Below are 19,814 nucleotides of genomic sequence, written 5' to 3'. Positions count from 1 at the left end.
GTGAGGAACAAGAAGAGCTATATTTTTGTTTTGGAACTTTGTGTTGCCTCACAGAGGTGAGGGAGAGAGAGATCGAGAGGGAGGGAGAGGGAGAGAGAGAGAAAGGGGGGGATGAGAGAGAGAGAGAGAGAGAGAGAGAGAGAGAGAGGGAGGGAAGGAGGGAGGGAATCCAAAAGAATGGAACCTTTTTTTAGGGTTGTGTGTGTACAGTACGTGCATGGGTGCACGCGCGTGCTTGTCTGTGTGCGAGTGTGAGTGTTCATGCGCACCCGTGTGTGTCTGTGTGTCTACACTGTCAGGAGACTCAGTTTGATGTGGACCACATGCAGCAGTAAAGTAGCAGCTACGCTAACGTGGTTTGTGGTGTGGTTGTCAACATGGCCATTGTGGTTGGAGAGAGAGAGGGTGCCCAACGCATTTACAGTATGTTCCTGCCCCTGTGTGTGTGTGTGTGTCAGTCTGTGTGTCTCTGGGAGAGAGTGCTGCTTTGTTACAGTAATACCATAGTTTGTAGCATTGTTAGCTTGTTTGCATTAACATATTCTCACATAATCGCGTGGTTAGTGGTTACCTACAGCAGAGAACAAGCGACTTACTGGGAGGTTTTCCAAAGGAATGTCTGATATTTTACTGATATGGTCATATTGAGTGTGGTTTTGTCAGACAACAATTTAATTGTGAGTGTGGGTAATTGTAATGCTAATCACCGCAAATAAACTGTCATTATCCAGATGCTAAATCATTGGATGTCTTTGGTAGCGTGTGTACGAAATACTGTATCTCTCAGTGTGTGTTTCCAGTTGTGTGTGTGTGTGTGTGTGAGAGAGCACGCCTGCCAGTCGTGTCACCTCCGATGGCAGACGTCGTCGTTTCCCATTGGCTGTGCCAAGAAAAACGGGGGTGGGGGAGGGTGGGAAGATCATTTAAGGACCGTCCCCAGACTGAAAACAAGCTTATGTAAAATGAATGAGCAAGGCAGCACTGTGCCAACACAGATGGGTTGGGACAGATGTACCCCGTCTCTCTATCTCTCCATTTCTCTCTCTCTCTTTCCGTCTCGTTGGGCATCCTCTGCCTCTCTCTCATTCCAAGTCTTTTAAGGTGTTCTCTTCAGGAATGGGACTAAGCAGAGGGAAATGAGTCAGTGAGAGGGATATGTGGAGAGGTGGAATGGGAGAGAGATCAACAGAAAGACAGAAAAGGAGGTGGAAAAGATTGGAGACTGTCCGGGCATCTGTTGCCTCTGGCACGTAACTCAGCTCAACAGCTTGAGCATGTGCTGCTGTGTCTGAGTGTGTGTGCGTGTGTGCCTGTGTTCCTGGTCTAGCTTTGGGGATTTTCGACATAATGACTTGTGATCTAATTGAGCCCGATGGTACAGCACAGCTGTCCTCTCACACCACCACAGCGATCTCTTTTTCAGACAGGTCAAGCCAAGAAGGAAGTCAGACGGACAAACGAGTGTTGATAAAGACAGCGGAGGGATGACGCCAGAACAGGGGAGGAGGGAGGAAGGGAGAGTGGGAGGGAGAGTGGGAGGGAGAGTGGGAGGGAGAGTGGAAGGGAGGGAGGTCTCTGTGTAGGTGAGGCCAGTCGTGAACCAGACGCTGGAAAGAATGAGGAGTTCTCTTCGTCTCCACTGATGTCAGCCTTTGAACGGCAGCCATGCCGATGACATCATCCAGACAGGTTTCCAGGGAGCTGAAGATAGGTTGTCCCAGGTTGGGGGTGTTCAAACGGGGGCAGAGGAAGGAAGGGGGGGGGGGGTGGTGTTGTGAGGGAGGACGGAGAAAAGAGAAGAGAGTGAGAGAAAGACGAGGTCGGGAAAGGTCGCGCATGTCAGGCTGAGATGGAAGGATGAGGGAAAGATGGAACGAAGGAGGGAGGCGAACCGGGGAAGGAGTGAGGTCACTGAGAGAGAGGAAGATAGAGGGGGCGAGCGAGGTATGGGAGGTAGAGAGGCTGAGAGAGAGAGAAAGTAGGGTTGGTAGAAGAGGGAGGGAGGGAGGGAGCAGGCTGTCTGTGCCTGCTGTGGAAGCTAGCTAGCACCTTGAGCCAGGAAAATGCAGTAAAACACGGGAATACAGAGGACTGATCGTTAAAATGGTTCCATTTGAGATTGTTGTGCTGTGAGGAGATCCACGTGTTTCGATCCCTCCTCATCAACCTAGCCTATGTTGTGTTCCAGAACAGTATATCTCCCCCCATAGGTGACAATAACACAGTCAAGTCAAGCACAGTCATGTACAGAAAATACGCTTACTTTTAGCATTTGTGCCTTCATCTCCACTGCTACTTCATCTTACTTCCTTACCTTAGTGTGGAAGATTACCCATTGGGTTACAGCCCCTGTAGTTGCCATTTTGGCTCAGTTGCTGTGTTTCCAGTTCCCTGGTGTGAAACTGGCACCAGTGATGTCACCCGGCTCCTGTTGGGCTCCTGGTTTATTGTCTGTCTAGTAACATTGTGGTTCAGACTGCAATCTGAGCTGACCAACACCACACACACACACACACACACCTTAAAGCTTTCTGTACTCCCCAGACATGTATGACTACTCTATTGTTTAAACAAGACATTACGTTGTTTGCACTTGACCTTATAAGTCTTTACCTAGAATGTGGTCCTACGACCTTCCAAAACTCTTAAACTGAGAGAACTTAATGTGTGTTTGTGTGTGTGTGTGTTTGTGTGTGTGTGTATCAGGGCTGGAACAACAGCGGTGCTGTTGATGGATGCTAGGTGAAGGGATAATGCCATCTCTCAGCAGACCTATTAGAAATGACCTCATGAGTTTAGGGCCACACACACAGAGACACACACACACACACACAGAGACACACACACACACACACCCACCCACACACACAGACCCACACAGGGACATTGAGGCTCAAGAGCGGAGGCTTAGCTACAGTACTCTCCAGGGTCGTCGAGTACTGAAGGGCCTATGTTCAGTCTGTTACCTCAATCATGGTGCTTCAACACATCAGTCAGCACTGGCTTGGCCTCTAAGCATTTTATTTGTTGTGCGCTTCAGCACTTTGGTCATTAGACTATCAGGTTTCTGATAGGAAGTCTGCAGAGAATCCAAAATGAATGCTTTTGTGACACACTGTGGAACAATTCATAGAATAAAATGTTGAAAAAAAAACATGTAAAAAAAACATGATAAAAAAAAAAAAAAAAAGTATCTAGTTTGATGACACCCCTCCTTGCTCTATCAATACCACACCACACCACAGCCCAGTCCAGTCCAGCTGTGTCACATGATCCAGGCATAAAGGAGCATGGATCAGAACCCCAGGCCCAGAGATGAGGAAGATTACCGTCCTGGATCGCCAGCAGCGTTTACCTACAGTCATTCTATTACACACACACACACACACACACACACACACACACACACACACACACACACACACACACACTCATACACACACACGATAGCCCCCCCTAAATCTGGGAGCCAGCACATGAGCGTTCCCTCAGCACTTCTCTGAAGCTCCCTGCACGCCGCCAAACCAAACATTGCCAGGGTGTACTTCTACCCGGGCGCCTGTCAGAGACGAGGGGAAAAGAAAATGGGAACTTGGCCGGCCCGTGATGTTGAGTGGTGGAGGCGAGTGTGAGACAGGTGTGGGGAGGAGGGGTGGTGCGTGTCGAGGGAGGGAGGGAGGGAGGGAGGGAGGGAGGGAGGGAGGGAGGGAGGGAGGGAGGGAGGGAGGGAGGGAGGGAGGGAGGGAGGGAGGGAGGGAGGGAGGGAAGGAGGGGTGGGGCGGAGGGGAGGGGAGGGGAGGGGAGGGGAGGGGAGAAGTGCTCTAGATATCTGTGTGTGCAGGGCAGGGTAGAGTCGGGTCTGGGGTATGAGTGAGGTGGTCGACCCGTTTGTTGTGCTTGGCACCGGACCTGAGCCCTGGGACACAGCCACGGTCTGGAAGGGACGGAGTGTGTGTGTGTGTCTGTGTGTGTGTGTGTGTAAAAGTACACTATATGGGTATGGCTGGGTAACAGTGCAGTGACAGTGCACAGCTAGCCCTTGTGCATGCATGTGTGTGGCCACCAAGTCATTTGGTAGGTACGGTGAGTAAGTAGGTACATGTGGCTGTGAATGCATGTTGATTTATGGCCCCCTGTGCAGGGAGCTGACCTCTGCAGTGTGTTGTTTGGTTTCTGCGGTCAGGTGGAGAATGACCAGGCACCGGGTTGTGTGTGGAGACTGGAGACAGAAGGCTGCGAGCTCGAGGCTGGTGGCTGGAGGCTGGGGTTTGGGGTGGGGGCTGGAGGCTGAGGGGTCTGTGCTCTGGGGCGGCTGTGTAAACAAGCCGTAGAGTAAAGGAGGCCTGACGAGGCAGTCAGAGGTGGACCTCCCAGAGTTCTGCTCTCTCTCTCTCTCTCTCTCTCTCTCTCTCTCTCTCTCTCTCTCTCTCTCTCTCTCTCTCCTCTCTCTCTCTCTCTCTCTCTCTCTCTCTCTCTCTCTCTCTCTCTCTCTCTCTCTCTCTCTCTCTCTCTCTCTCTCCTCTCTCTCTCTCTCTCTCTCTCTCTCTCTCTCTCTCTCTCTCTCTCTCTCTCTCTCTCTCTCTCTCTCTCTCTCTCTCTCTCTCTCTCTCTCTCTCTCTCTCTCTCTCTCTCTCTCTCTCTCTGCCTCTCTCTCTCTCTCGCTTCTCCCCCTAACTGACACCTGAGTAGAGGAGAGCAGGGCTGTAGACTAAGGTTCCAGTAGGCAGTAAGTGCTGCGGTGTGCTGTGGAGGCTAAACAGAGTCATGACAACCGTCCATGGGGACCTGGAGCAGGGATGGGTGAGGGGAAGGAGACCCCGGGTCTAACTATGGAGTGTCACTTTCTCAGGACCCCAGCTCACCCCCACCTGAGTGGATCTGTGTGCGTGTGTGAGTGTTTGTACGTGTGGGCGGTTACGTCACAAAAACAAGCCTCTCCTGGGGTAATAATTCACCTCATGCTTGAAGTGTGATTGTTTGTGTGTGTGTGCTTGGGTGTGTGTGTGTGTGTGTGGGTGCATGCTTGTGTGTGTGTATGTATGTCTGTGTGTGTGGGGGGGAAAAGAGAGTGAGTACACGAGGAGGCGACAATGTGTGAAAACGAGGGATCATTTGTCCAACTTCCAGTAATTGAGTGGCTCTCCTAGTTCAGTTCGCCCATCCCTGGCTATGCTATCTGCGCACAATTTGTCCGATCACAATCCTATTTTCACGGTTGTCAATGTCAATATTCTCAAAAGGGGCTGATGTCAATGTCAATGAAGCAGTCTCGATGGATGGATGGCTCGAGGTGTCTCCTGAGGGGGTTGGCTGGGTCGAGACAACAGCGTAGCGCCCTCCTCTGGATACATTTGGAACAGCAGGCAGTAGTGCTCCCAAGGTCTACATGGTGATCTAGAACTCACTATCAAGTGCACTGGAGACTGTGCACGCTGGCACGCACCCACACACGCGCGCACACACGCAACCAAAGACGGTGTTTTTTAGTAGTCAGAGTACGAGCAAGAGCGCAGGCTTGCTCCTCTATAACACTTTGCTGCAGGCAGCAGTTTTTCCACTCCGAGCGTGAAGCGCCAGCAAGGGGCGAGTGGGGGGACGGGGGACGGGGGGGGATGGGGGGGGGCGGTGAAGGCTCGTATTTCAGCCCGGCCCGGAGAGATGCTGACGACTGCAGGACTGTTATTGTCTGGGGCTGCTGCGGCAGCGAGCTCCGCTCCGGAGGGAGACGTGATGCTGCGGGAGCTGAGGAGGAGGCCGCCGTCATCGCTCCGTGCCGTGCGTCTGGCATGAGAGCCGTTGGAGAGGTTTCCGTCGTCCTGCCAGGCTGGTGGTGGGGGGGGGTGGTGGAGGGGTGGGGCGGTGGGGCGGTGGGGCGGTGGGGCGGTGGGGCGGGGTGTGGTTTGAGAACGGTAGTTGGTGTGTGCGCTTGGCCGTCTGTGTGTTTTTTTTTTTGGGGGGGGGGCGCGTGTGCGTCTGCTTTAGGTCGGGGTGAGAAAAGCAGCCCTTTTCAACCTCGGTAGCCTTCTGATATCTGCGTCTCTCTTCTCTCCAAACCACTGTGTATAACCTCTCTCTCTCTCTCTCTCTCTCTCTCTCTCTCTCTCTCTATGTCTCTCTCTCTCTATGTCTCTCTTTCTCTCTCTCTATTTATGACCCAGCCTCTGAGCTCAGCTGTGTTCCAGCTCATGCAATGCGCAGGCCAGAGTGTTGGACGTGGTTAAATGTATGGACAGATGTGCTTGAATGCTTGGCTAGAGAAGCGTTGGCTCCTCCATGCCCTAGGAGCCTGTAAATCATTGAACTCTGACAGGCTCTCCAATGCCAGTTTATACAACTCTTGGCTGGCTTTTGTGGCCCTAAAGAGACAGAGGTTGGGCCCTTCCAAAGACAATTAGAACCCGGTTCAGGGGCCGTCTGGGTGGATTCTAGCTCTTGACAATCGTTTCACTGTATGAAACTACCTTTATGGGAATATGTTCTACATTTGATTGTTGAATTGTTGTTATTGTTGAATCAAGAGTGAAATGATCCCCATTTCATTAAAGCCCAATCCAACTCAGTGGTGCCGAGCCTTGTCTATCCCAGCCCATCCAAGCCCAGTCCGACCCGCCCCACCCCAGCCCCAGCCCCACCCACCCCAGCCCCACCCACCCCAGCCCCACCCACCCCAGCCCACCCCAGTCCGACCTGCCCCAGCCCAGCCCGTTCTATAATGTCCTGTCAAGCCTAGCCTAGCCTAGCCTGGCCTTCCTTTTCTCCGTTCAGAAAACAACTCCCTCGCTCTCCCTCAAGACTTTGACTGCTGAGATACAAAAAACCCCACCAAATACAGGCACCAGCTTTTGCTTCCTTAATATGATAATAATAATAATACATATGATCATTCATAAAATACTACCCACTACCGGAGTGTGCGTGTTTCTGTGTGTGAGTGATTGCTTGTGTGAGTGTGTGTATGTGTGCCAGTGTTAGTGTGTGTGTGTCTGTGTGTGGGTGTGTGAGTGTGTGTGTGTGTGTGTGTGTGTGTGTGAGTGAGTGTGCATGTTCTCACTAAGCGTGCTCTGAGGTGATGTTCTCATTGCTTGTGTCTGGATCAAATGAGTATTGTGCCACGTGTGTTAGGAATTCCCCCTGGCACTCATCCTACTTCCCCGGGGAGCAGAAGGGGGGATGGAGGAAGCGAGGAAAGGGAAAAGAACAGTGATGGTTACGGCTAACTACCGTCTGTCTTAGCTGCTAACCCCCCCTGCTATGCAAACTTCTGTTTTTGAACTTTCTGAAGAGATGTTTTTGGCCACACTATCAACAGGCTCAGAGTAAGAACAGGTCACATTCGTATTGACTCATAAAGCCGCGTTTCCCAGATTCGTTACGAAACTCTTAACGCCGAGAGCTTCTTAGGAGCGTTCTAAGAGCATTCTGAATCAATATCATATTATCATATCTGTAAGAAAACGGGGCTCAGACCATATATTATAGAACACAACACAGTTTGTGTAGCAGTTACAACAAGTTCATTTGCTACACAGGGATGGAGGCAGATGGAGGCTTATCTCCTCTGTTTGGCATAGGGATTTGGAGGCAGGTAGAGGCAGGGGCAGAGGCTCAATTAGAACTGTTGTGGTTTGAACCTCAGCAAGAGAACAATGCCGTTAGCAACAGACTGTAGAATTAGACTTGGACAAACAGAGGGAAAGTTGAGTGGTTGCAAACTTTAGTCTGGCAGACCTTGTTACTTAAAGCAGAACAAACCAACCAAGTTGCACTTGTTTTTGTTTCTACAAAACATAAGAATCATATACCTGTGTGAATATTTGGTTGTGTACTGTATTTAAAGTATCTAAATATTAATTAAGAATGTGAATTGTTTGTGTGCGTTTAGTTTTTTCATGCTAGGATTAGTACTACTTTTTTGTTGACTCTTTGGCTTCAGAAGTTGAGGGAGATGTTCAGTTAGAAGCTTTGCTGCAGAGTCGACAATGTGTGACTTACACACCCGACTCCCTCTGTAGCCTGGTGATCCTTCAGAACCTCCTTTTCTTTTTAATGTGTTTCTCTCTTTCTCCCTCCCTCTAAGTCCACTCCCTATCTCCTTCATTCCATTTCTCTCTCTCTCTCTCTCTCTCTCTCTCTCTCTCTCTCTCTCTCTCTCTCTCTCTCTCTCTCTCTCACTCTCTCTCTCCCTCTCTCCCTCTCTCTCTCTCTCTCTCTCTCTCTCTCTCTCTCTCTCCCCCTCTCCCTCTTGCTCGTCCTCTCTTTTTCCTCATTTCTGTCTCTACAGCATTTGTCTATCCTCCTAATAATTTCCTACCTTCCTTTCCCTCATATGGTCCTTCTCTCTCTCTCTCTCTCTCTCTCTCTCTCTCTCACACACACACTCTCTAACACACATCCTTTCTCTCACTCTCCTTCTCTCTCTTTCTTCTCCCCTTACAGTGAGTGAGTGATCATCTTGTTCTCATTAGGTGTGTGTGTGTGTGTGTGCAGGCTAGCTCTCGTCCTCTCCAGTGAACACATCAAGTGGATCTGTTTGTCTGACAAGACAAGCTTGAAGGCACAATCACTCATGACTTTTTAACTGTTGGGAAGAGATTACGGCATTCGTGTTGACAAAATGATTAATCTGGAAAACAGCAGTTGAAATTGTCATACACTGCAGGCTGTTTAGTTGGTCCATGTGCATGTGTGTGTAAGACAACATGTCTGTGTGTGTCTCTGTGTGTGTGAGAGAGAGAGAGAGAGAGAGAGAGAGAGAGAGAGAGAGAGAGAGAGAGAGAGAGAGAGTGTGTGTCACAGTGACTCTATCCAAGTCCTGTTCCCTCGCCTGTCCCATAGCTCCAGGCCAGAGTTCCTTGACCCTTAGTCATGGCTTGTCCCAGTCTCTCGACCAAGTTTTGTGTGTCCTTCACGCTTAACACTGTTAAACCCAGATGTGTTCTCTACTCTGTTATTTATCCAACAACTTCCTCTGGAAGTCATTGGGGGTGAGACTAATCATTTCAGTTATTTCTTCATTTGTTTGTTTGTTAATATCCATCAATACTTTCTGTTCTGGTCTGATGACTTCCTGTTTCCTGTGTGCTTCCAGGGAGACATCCAACAGCTGATGATTGTGGCAGATCACCGCGCTGCCTTCGACTACTGTGAGCACTACAGCCCAGACTGTGAGGTCCCAGCCCCTGAACAGCCCCAGAACCAAGACCCCAACATGGACGGATTTGTGAGTTGAAGCAGTTCCTCTCCTCTTTTCTCCTCAGCTCTGCTCTCATCTGCTCTCTCTCTCTCTCTCTCTCTCTCTCTCTCTCTCTCTCTCTCTCTCTCGATTCCTCTGTTCACTAGAAAACATTGAAAAAGGAATTAAGAGTAAAGTTTGTGAAAAACTATAGTAACCTACAGTATACAGTACCAGTCAAAAGTTTGGACACATTTTCCCATTCCATGTGTCCAAACTTTTGACTGGTCCTGTATGTGCCTTCATACCCTTATCTGTAATGTATATTAAACCCAAATCTATAATGTATCTTAATACCCCAATCTACAATATACCATCATGTACAATATATCTTACAGTAATACCCTAATCTATAATGTACTATTATATCCTAATATATATCATCATCATTAAAAGTAACATCCTGATCTCCCTGGGCTGCAAAGGCTGCTAGAAGGACCTGTGTGTGTGAGAGAAAGGAGCAGCCCCTCTGTCACCAGCCCCTCTGTCATCAGCCCCTCTGTCATCAGCCCCTCTGTCACCAGCCCCTCTGTCACCAGCATTTCTGTCATCAGCCCCTCTGTCATCAGCCCCTCTGTCACCAGCCCCTCTGTCATCAGCCCCTCTGTCACCAGCCCCTCTGTCATCAGCCCCTCTGTCACCAGCCCCTCTGTCATCAGCCCCTCTGTCATCAGCCCCTCTGTCACCAGCCCCTCTGTCACCAGCCCCTCTGTCATCAGCTCCTCTGTCACCAGCCCCTCTGTCACCAGCATTTCTGTCATCAGCCCCTCTGTCACCAGCCCCTCTGTCATCAGCCCCTCTGTCACCAGCCCCTCTGTCACCAGCCCCTCTGTCATCAGCCCCTCTGTCACCAGCCCCTCTGTCATCAGCCCCTCTGTCATCAGCCCCTCTGTCACCAGCCCCTCTGTCATCAGCCCCTCTGTCACCAGCCCCTCTGTCACCAGCCTCTCTGTCACCAGCCCCTCTGTCACCAGCCTCTCTGTCATCAGCCCCTCTGTCACCAGCCTCTCTGTCACCAGCCCCTCTGTCACCAGCCCCTCTGTCACCAGCCTCTCTGTCATCAGCCCCTCTGTCACCAGCCCCTCTGTCACCAGCCCCTCTGTCACCAGCCTCTCTGTCATCAGCCCCTCTGTCACCAGCCCCTCTGTCACCAGCCCCTCTGTCATCAGCCCCTCTGTCACCAGCCCCTCTGTCACCAGCCCCTCTGTCACCAGCCTCTCTGTCACCAGCCTCTCTGTCACCAGCCCCTCTGTCATCAGCCCCTCTGTCACCAGCCCCTCTGTCATCAGCCCCTCTGTCATCAGCCCCTCTGTCACCAGCCCCTCTGTCATCAGCCCCTCTGTCACCAGCCCCTCTGTCACCAGCCCCTCTGTCACCAGCCTCTCTGTCACCAGCCCCTCTGTCACCAGCCTCTCTGTCAACAGCCCCTCTGTCACCAGCCCCTCTGTCACCAGCCCCTCTGTCACCAGCCTCTCTGTCATCAGCCCCTCTGTCACCAGCCCCTCTGTCACCAGCCCCTCTGTCACCAGCCTCTCTGTCATCAGCCCCTCTGTCACCAGCCCCTCTGTCACCAGCCCCTCTGTCATCAGCCCCTCTGTCACCAGCCCCTCTGTCACCAGCCCCTCTGTCACCAGCCTGTCTGTCACCAGCCTCTCTGTCACCAGCCCCTCTGTCATCAGCCCCTCTGTCATCAGCCCCTCTGTCACCAGCCCCTCTGTCATCAGCCCCTCTGTCATCAGCCCCTCTGTCATCAGCCCCTCTGTCACCAGCCCCTCTGTCACCAGCCTCTCTGTCACCAGCCTCTCTGTCACCAGCCCCTCTGTCACCAGCCTCTCTGTCACCAGCATTTCTGTCACCAGCCCCTCTGTCATCAGCCCCTCTGTCACCAGCCTCTCTGTCACCAGCCCCTCTGTCATCAGCCCCTCTGTCACCAGCCCCTCTGTCATCAGCCCCTCTGTCACCAGCCCCTCTGTCACCAGCCCCTCTGTCATCAGCCCCTCTGTCACCAGCCCCTCTGTCATCAGCCTCTCTGTCATCAGCCCCTCTGTCACCAGCCCCTCTGTCACCAGCCCCTCTGTCACCAGCCCCTCTGTCATCAGCCCCTCTGTCAGGGGAAAGCCATGACAGCCGACACAGAGCTGATACAAGGCCAGAGTCAGACGGCATCAACCATGCAGGAATGATAGCTGCAGCACCTAAATACCTGCCTAAGCCTGCAGCGCTCCATTCTCCATGCTCGGATAAAGGAGCTCTGTCTCCATGTGTGTAACCAAGGTGTGCCGGGGCTCAGCCATTGGCTCGCCGTGCCAATCCACCACGCCCTTGGATGGCTTCCATCTGAGCCGCTGGAAAGCGTTGATCTCAGTTCTGCTCCGAGGAGGCCAAGCACACCGCCCCACAGCAAGACCCTGGACGTTTCTGGGTTGATTCTGGATTCTGCGAACAAGGAGGAAAATGACTTTGAAACCGTTGAGGTTTTTCTTGAACAGCTGTTTCAGTTTGCCCCCCCCCCACACACACAGACACATACAAACACACACGTACACACACCCCACCTAACACACACACACATACTGCCGACATGTGTTCTATTTGTTACTTGCAATCCATCTCTTGGGGAACTGAGGGATACCCCCCCCCCCCTCCAACCTACCTACACCCAACCCCGCCTCCCAATGCCCTGGCTCGCCTTGTCGGCAAATACGCTTCGCAAGGTCTTGGAACAAGGGGCAGTCAGCAACAAGATTTGAAAATGACAGATCCACGCTTGACAGATTCATTTGGAAACGTGCCAATTAAGCTTCATTTGCCTCTCCCCCACACCTCCCCGGTAACAAGTAGCAACGCATAGTTTCAACGCTGCTGTCAGGTGTATTTGGAAAGGAAGAAGGAAGACATAGATAAGTCAACATTCCTGGCCTGTTTCTGGCCTGACTCTGGGGTCAGGGGTCTGGTGCTCCCAAAGTTCAGCTTCACACATCCGGATGAGTGATGATGCACCAATGATGGGCTTTTAAAGCTCTGAATGCATCTTTCATATCACCTAAAGAATGCCAGACACACAAGTGGCTTTCTCTGAAGGAAGCCTCTGTTGGTCTTTTTGTTTCCTCTCATCTGTTCTACCTCTCTCTCTCTCTCTCTCTCTCTCTCTCTCTCCCTCTCTCTCTCTCTCTCTCTCTCTCTCTCTCTCTCTCTCTTTTTCTCTCCCTCTCCTCCTCTTTCCTTCTCTATTTATTCATGTATATATTCTTCTTAACAGTCTCTCCATCTCTATTCCCCCCACCTGTGCAGACAGAGGAAGAGGACAGCTACTACTACGAGTACCCCTACTATGACGCCGACATGGATGGCAAACCCTACGAGTCATCTCCCGACCTAGACGAAGCTGTGACAGAAAAGGTACCCCGTCCATCCCTGCCTCCCCCGTCCTCCACCCTCCATCCCTCTGACTCTCTCGTCTTCTCTCCTTCACTTCCTCTCTCCCTCCCCTTTTTCCTTTGAGGGGCGAGGGCTTTATGCAAAACTAGTCTCATTCACTTTTATTGTGACCAAAGTTAGTTATTTGTTATGGGTCGTCGGGGTTGTCATTGAGTATCTCCTCCAATTGTGATTACTCTCATGTGACCCTATTCAACCCAATTGATAATAAAGTTATGATTTCTGTTTTCCAGGCTACCGTGGGAGACCGTGTGGTGACTTCAGTTGTGACCTCCATCAAGGGGTCGGCTGGTGCAGAGGGAAAAGAACTGACCGGTGGCTCGACAAGAATCGGCAGTGCCAGCTCCTCCGGTGTTGCCAGCTCATCCGGTGGTGCCAGCTCATCCAGTGGTGCCAGATCGTCCGGTGGTGCCAGCTCGTCCGGTGGTGCCAGCTCATCCGGTGGTGCCAGCTCGTCCGGTGGTGCCAGATCGTCCGGTGGTGCCAGCTCATCCGGTGGTGCCAGATCGTCCGGCGGTGCTAGTTCATCCGGTGGTGCCAGCTCATCCAGTGGTGCCAGCTCATCCGGTGGTGCCAGATCATCCGGTGGTGCTAGCTCATCTGGTGGTGCCAGATCGTCTACCGGAACTGGAGGCGGAGCTGCGGCCACCACTGGCGAAGACGTGTTCGGTGAAGACGCGTACGGAGAAGACGGGTTCGGTGAAGACGCGTATGGCGAGGACTCCATGCCATATGACCCCGATGAAAACTATGGAGAGTACGATATGTCCTACAAAGAGTCTACCGCTTCACCCGAAACCTCCTCCCGCAGCTTCACTATCACCGGCACCGGAGCCGAGGCGGAACTAGACCTGGGCCTGGGGTCCAAACTGGACCTGGGCACCGGGGCGGGGATTGAGAAGATCATAACTGGAGGTGGAGGGGGACACACTGTCACCATGACGCGCAATAAGACCCTGGTGAGTAACACAGCTTCTTTCAGGGCATCTCAAAAGTCAGGGGAAAGCATCAGGTCAAAGCATTCAGAGGAAACGGATGTTGTTCGGTAACAATCAGAGATATCTGGTCAAACTATTTTCCTTTCATCTTTTCTCTTTGCGCAATTTTTTTCTCTCACTTTCTTTCTCTCTTTTCGTTCTCAATCTCTCCCTCTCTCTCTCTTTCTCCCTCTGTTTCCAGGTGGGAGGAGCCTATGATGAGGATAACTATGGTGAGGGTTACGACCTGTCCTACGGTGAAGAGGATTACTCTATGGGGGGCACCGGCGACAGCAGCAGCACCATCACCATTGCGGGCGGTTCCTCGTCTGCCGGGGGCGGCTCCTCGTCTGCCGGGGGCGGTTCCGTATCTGTCAGGGGCGGTTCCTCATCTGCCGGGGGCGGCTCCTCGTCTGCCGGGGGCGGTTCCGTATCTGTCGGGGTCGGTTCCTCGTCTGTTGGGGGCGGAGCTGCCAGCGCCGGGGCTGGAGCCGGGGGCTCCGTCGCCACGGGAACGGGCCAGGGCGGGGCCGGGGAGGACGATTTCGAGAATTACGAAATGTTCACCGAGGACATCAAAGACTTTGAGGACAAGGATGGGTACGACTCCTACGGAGAGTACTCGGACAAGGTCCTGCCCGCTGAAACGGACGAATACTACGGACAGGTAGGGATGAGGATCGGGAGGATGACGTGTCTTCGTCGAGGGGCTCGCTTGGTTGAGGGGCAGTTCTATGGGCGTGGGTGAAGCCCTCTGTGAGATAGCTTGTAAAAGGGGCTCTGACAAATACATTTGATTGGACGACTGTCACGTCGAGGGTCGTCGTCGTCATCGTGTTAAAGGCGTGTTGGTTGTGTGCGCCCCTCGCAGGTTGACGGAGCTCGCGGAGAGAAGGGTCAGAAGGGAGAGCCAGCCGTCATCGAGCCTGTAAGTAGTGAAGCTGAATCGGGGAGGGTTGGAACAGCACCAGGGGTCTGAGTGGATGAGTGTGTGTGTGTGTTGAGTGGGGAGGGGGGGGGGGGGGGCTGACAGAACATCATCAAGAGCCCTAGTAATGGCATGCGTCTCAAGGACAAACACACCCTCTCCGGAGCCCAATCAGAACCAGACCTCTCGGGTCCCAGTCAGAATCCCCCGGGTCGTGCCTGGCTGCATGTGGAGCGTCAACATGGAGGATGACCAAAGGGAGGGCTCTGCCTATTGTGCAGTGTCTCGACACTGGCTGGGCCGGAGAGAAGCCAGCTAGGAGGGAGAGAAGGAGAGAGAATGTTAAAAAAAAACAAAAAAAACAGCGGGACAGATAGAAAGAGAAAAAAGGTGAAATCAGGAGAGATTTGAATGACCTGACGTTGTTCAGTCTTCTTCAGAATGACTTCCTTAATAGAAGTACTTTAGAAAAAAACGAAACACAGATGGCCGACTTCAAACACACCGAACTCAGCTGTGTGTCTGTGTGTGACAGAGCACATCCACCGTGTTTAAGCGTGTGCGTGTGTTTGTCATACCGCCCAGGACGAGTTAGCCTGTGAGCCTTGCCTCCTGCTCAAACTGTAAATACACGAGTACAGTCACCGATGCAGTCCCCCTCCCCAAACACACACACACACGCACGCACACACACACACACACACACACAACTCTCTATGTTTACTGTAGTGATCAGTCACTGTTAACTTGCACCAAACATCACGACCCATATGTCCACACACAGCCTTCAGGTGTTTGACATTAGCTCAGAGGAGTGATCGGACCGTACGTTGCTGTGCACACACACACACACACACACGCACAAACACTCACACGGACGCACATACTGTGTAAGTTAGAAACAGCGAGGCAGTAGGGCCAGGTCCAAGCTGCAGGAGAACATTTGTGCCCAGTGGAAAGAGGCTCAAAGGCTCTCGTGATTCCCTTCTGAGGGTTAGGATATGTTTACAGGATGTTTGTCTCCACAGTAAAGCTGGTCGCTACCCTGTCACCACAACAACAGCCAATCGAGAAGCCTCGCAACCACGACAACGGACAACAACTGAAAAAGTGCTAATATCGAGATTTCACGTGGAGAACCGTATAGTTAGCCTGGCTTTGCCCACCAATTCGTGACAGGGATTGAGTCGTTAACCTGTCCGTTTTTATTGGAATTCCAAGGGGCGGTATCAACAGGCACAGATCAAAATGCCTCTGGAAGGACGGATAACCAATCAGAGCAACACAATGTTTTCTTGGTTGTTAACAAAAATACCTCAACAGTGCTTCTGTAGTCATTAAGTTAAACCCGCCCCATCTCAGATAAATGGTTGTGATTGGTCCGACCAGATTCTGGTCCCATCTGTTTGAATGGGAGGTTGGCCAGATCCATAAAACGTGAGCAGGCAGATTGATCTGGTTCCCAGGCTACCATATAGCACCCTCTTAAAGCAAACCCTAAACAAATCCACATTTTAGTTTGTTTACTTACACAAACAATTTAAAACGTTCTACATTTTAGAGTAGTGAGTGACACTCATAGCAAGAAACTGAAACTTAAGCGTATTAAGCGTACTCTCCTGCAGCAAAGACTACTTGTAGTCATCCCTACTCCTGATTGGACAGACCTGACTTACATCCGATCCCAGATCAGCACCTTGGAACCCTGGGAGATCTTGAGGAAAACACAGAGGCAATCACAACCAGCCAACCAGAGGGCTTGTTGGATGGTTTCCACAATCCCCTCACCTCCCATGAACTGTTTCTTCAGGTTAAGATGAAGTGACAGAGAGGAATTCAGATCACGTCAGCTCAAACCCTCCTGGATGGAGGACAGATAGGCAGATGTGTTAAGACATGCAACCATGAATGTGTGCGAATTAATAAATAATCATGCAAACACAGTCGCGCTCACACACACACACACATACTCACAAACACACACACACCGAAACTCAAACACACAAACACATTGAGTGAAAGTATGATGTGTATGTTTAAAGATTGTGGCTGTTTACCAAGTTGCTATATGTTTGTATGCATTTCCAACGTGTGTTGTCTAGTGTGTGTTTTCTAATGTGTGTGTGTTTGTGTGTGTTTCAGGGCATGCTGGTGGAGGGTCCCCCTGGGCCTGAAGGACCAACAGTAAGTCATCTCCCTCTCTCTCTCTCTCTCTCTCTCTCTCTCTCTCTCTCTCTCTCTCTCTCTCTCTCTCTCTCTCTCTCTCTCTCTCTCTCTCTCTCTCTCTCTCTCTCTCTGGTAGTCCAGCCCGGGCCGTAGAGGGAACACTATGTACCGTACTCCTCCCTTCCCTGTGAACCTGGCAACACAAAGAGAGAGAGGAGACAGAGAGAGACACAGTTTGATGTCAGCAGGGCCTCTTGCCAGCCCCAAGTTCCCTCAGCCCAGATAGTGTTAGCATCCAGTGGTGTGGGTATTTATGTACAAGTATCATTTAACGTGAGTCATTTGCTCATATGATGATATCTGCTGTGTCTCTGCAGGGTCTTCCTGGACCCCCAGGAGCCTCTGGAGCCCCAGGCAGCTCAGGAGAGCCCGGGGAGAGGGTAAGTAGTCAGGGCCAGAGCCCCGTTCTCCCCACCGCACACACTCATCCATCCCTGGCTGTGCCAGGGACTGGTCTGGTCTGGAGCTTGACATAGGTGCCTGTGGCTCCAGACATAGTTCTCATCTGACGTCTCTGTCTTTTTGTCCTTTTCTACTCCGTATCTCTCTCTGTCTCTCTCTCTCTCTGTCTCTCTCTCTCTGTCTCTCTCTCTGTCTCTCTCTCTGTCTCTCTCTCTCTCTCTCTCTCTCTCTGTCTCTCTCTCTGTCTCTCTCTCTCTCTCTGTCTCTCTCTCTCTCTCTCTCTCTCTCTCTCTCTCAGGGCCCTAATGGTCGTGCTGGTCTTCCTGGAGCCGATGGTCTGCCAGGACCCCCAGGGACTGTCCTGATGCTGCCTGTAAGTACATAGATCAGAGAACACGGCTTTGATCCGGAAGAACATCCATAGACCCCGTCGTCAAGCGTGACGACACACTCCATGCCGCAGAGGTCTGCACATGTTCCATTCAGAGTGAAGATCGTTGGGTGGGTTTTTCCGGCTGGTGTGCTCTACTCCGGCCTCTCTTCCCGCACGTGTCCGTCCGCCCGCTGAGAGAGAAGGCTCTCTTGGGCGCGTTAGTCACGCGTTTCATCTGGTCCGGTCGTCCAGAGATCATCTGGTCCTTCGTCTCTCTGCGAGGTGATGAGTCATGGTCATGGCGTTTATGGGCGGGGCCTGTGCGTGATGTGCGTTTCCCTGTGTTTCCTGCCCCCGAGGTTGATCGATGTGTGTTCAAATGCGGAATGCGGGGAGTCTCCTTTTAAATGAGTCTTCCTCTGTGGGCTCATATGGACCACCATATGGCCTATCAGCACTCTAGCTCCCCCCAGTGTTTATGTGAACCTGTGCGCAACGTAAAGCTGCAGTCGGTAACATTGTAAAATTGGGATAAATGAGGAAAACAAAGGAGAAACACTGGCCCCAATTTGTGTCTGAACTTCGTTGCTTTCATCCAACTTGAGTTAGACTGGCTTTGATTTCACAAGAAAAGCCAAGTAGGAGGACGTGCCTCGCCAAAGGTGATTGGCTGGAACAGGATCACTGGAACATAATTGGCTGGAAAGTAGCGGGCTGCTCCCAAATTCGAAATGGACATTTCACTGGCACTGAGCTGTCTGTGTTGCTAAACAACTCTCAGAGGGCCTTATTAGCCAACACAAGGCTTATAGGAGACTAAACCTTTCCTTTTTTCCTTTTTCAATCTCACCTATTGTAAGTTTAAGAAAAAAGGCAGCGTGGTGCAGCCATGTCATGCTCGGTCGTTTTAATAGGATAGTCCTTCACCAAACTCCCAGGCACACTGTTCTTCTTTCTACTCTTCCTTTTAGTTCTGGTCACCCCAACCCCTTTTCCATTGTTTCTGTTTCCATCAGAAATAGTGGTTCTGTTGCCCCCCCTCCAGATTTCCTCTCTGTCTTAATGAGATAATTAGGCTGCACCCCCTACTGTACTGCTCCACATTCTTCAGCCCAAATGAAAGTGAAGTATGTGTGTGGTGGTGGGGGGGGGGGGGGTTTCAGGAAGTCGTCCAGCCATAGACAGGAAGTGGAGCGGGACTGGCGAGTTTCCTGTGATCACAGCTGCTTCAAGCTAAAGTTAGCATTCCTGCACCAGCTGTCAGCCAGCCAGCCAGGCTGACAGCCGACCGTTAGCGGGTAGCTGGCAGGCCGGCTAGCGTGATCTGTTCTCCAGGTGTGGCGTGGGGGGGGGGTCTCCGGGCTGCTAGGTCACGTGTCTGTGGAAGATGGCGAATGGGGGTTTCTGGGGTACGGTCTGGTCCCCCTGGGATGGTCAAGCTGCACAGACCTCCTGCAGCTTGAAACTGAATTCCTGTGCTACCATCTAATGATAGCCATATGTAACATGGCATGACGGTCACGTGTCTAGCTGTGAGCTGTTCGACTTTATGAGTTGAGATGGAAAGCAGCTAGTTTCCAGGGGTGTGTTAGAGGTAGAATGCCCAGTCTCTCTCCAGGGAGATTGTGGGGTCATGTGGTGCTTTCTGTCCCAGGGACCAATAGGGTTCAAGAGCACTCTGCACTGGAGACGTGATAGGCTTGATGGGAAAACGGACGCACGGACAGACATGGGCAGACAGACAGACAAACAGACTGGCAGTCAGGCAGGCAGGCAGATACATAAAGACAGGCATAGAGATGGACGGACGGACAAACAGACCGATAAACATTGGTTGGATGTTTGCTCGTGTTTGTTTTTTGTTTGTTCCCTGAAACAAGAGCAGAGGAGACGTGATAAGATTAGCTCCAGACACCAGTTACAAAACATTGTTAAACTGGGGTGTAATACTCATCATCCACCACTAGATGGAAGTCAAGGTCCATTATTTTCATCTGAGAACAACACATCTGAGGAAAAAGCCTTGCGAAATTAGAAGTTAAACTTGCAAATGACAAGTTTGTAAGTGTGTAACTTACAAATGACACCGTCTCCTCTTATAAAGAGCAAACTATTCATACTTGTTTTGATTAGTTGTTATATTTACAGGTCTTGATACGAGATGTTTAGTCCCCTAGAGTTTCTGCATAGTGGGAGCATAAGCTGTGCAACACTTATCTCTGTGGGAGATGTTGGGGT

At 51.5% G+C, this 19,814-nt stretch overlaps 1 protein-coding gene across 2 annotated transcripts in view; it reads left to right on the top strand.

The window, feature by feature from the left end:
* col5a1 (procollagen, type V, alpha 1) overlaps window positions 1-19,814 on the top strand; it is an 82,868-nt gene that overhangs the window by 28,321 nt on the left and 34,733 nt on the right. For both annotated transcript variants that reach the window (XM_084688037.1, XM_084688036.1), the window contains exons 5-12: window positions 9,089-9,220; window positions 12,524-12,631; window positions 12,904-13,629; window positions 13,850-14,314; window positions 14,519-14,575; window positions 16,718-16,759; window positions 17,119-17,181; window positions 17,502-17,576. In XM_084688037.1, coding sequence (XP_084544163.1) covers window positions 9,089-9,220; window positions 12,524-12,631; window positions 12,904-13,629; window positions 13,850-14,314; window positions 14,519-14,575; window positions 16,718-16,759; window positions 17,119-17,181; window positions 17,502-17,576 — 1,668 coding nt within the window. The remainder of the gene's footprint in view (window positions 1-9,088; window positions 9,221-12,523; window positions 12,632-12,903; window positions 13,630-13,849; window positions 14,315-14,518; window positions 14,576-16,717; window positions 16,760-17,118; window positions 17,182-17,501; window positions 17,577-19,814) is intronic.

Source organism: Hypomesus nipponensis, chromosome 22, assembly GCF_054491055.1.
Source record: "Hypomesus nipponensis isolate SF chromosome 22, ASM5449105v1, whole genome shotgun sequence".
In the NCBI taxonomy this organism is placed as follows: Eukaryota; Metazoa; Chordata; class Actinopteri; order Osmeriformes; family Osmeridae; genus Hypomesus; species Hypomesus nipponensis.
Note: the sequence above shows the minus strand (reverse complement) of the source record. Positions and strands in the feature narration are given on the sequence as shown.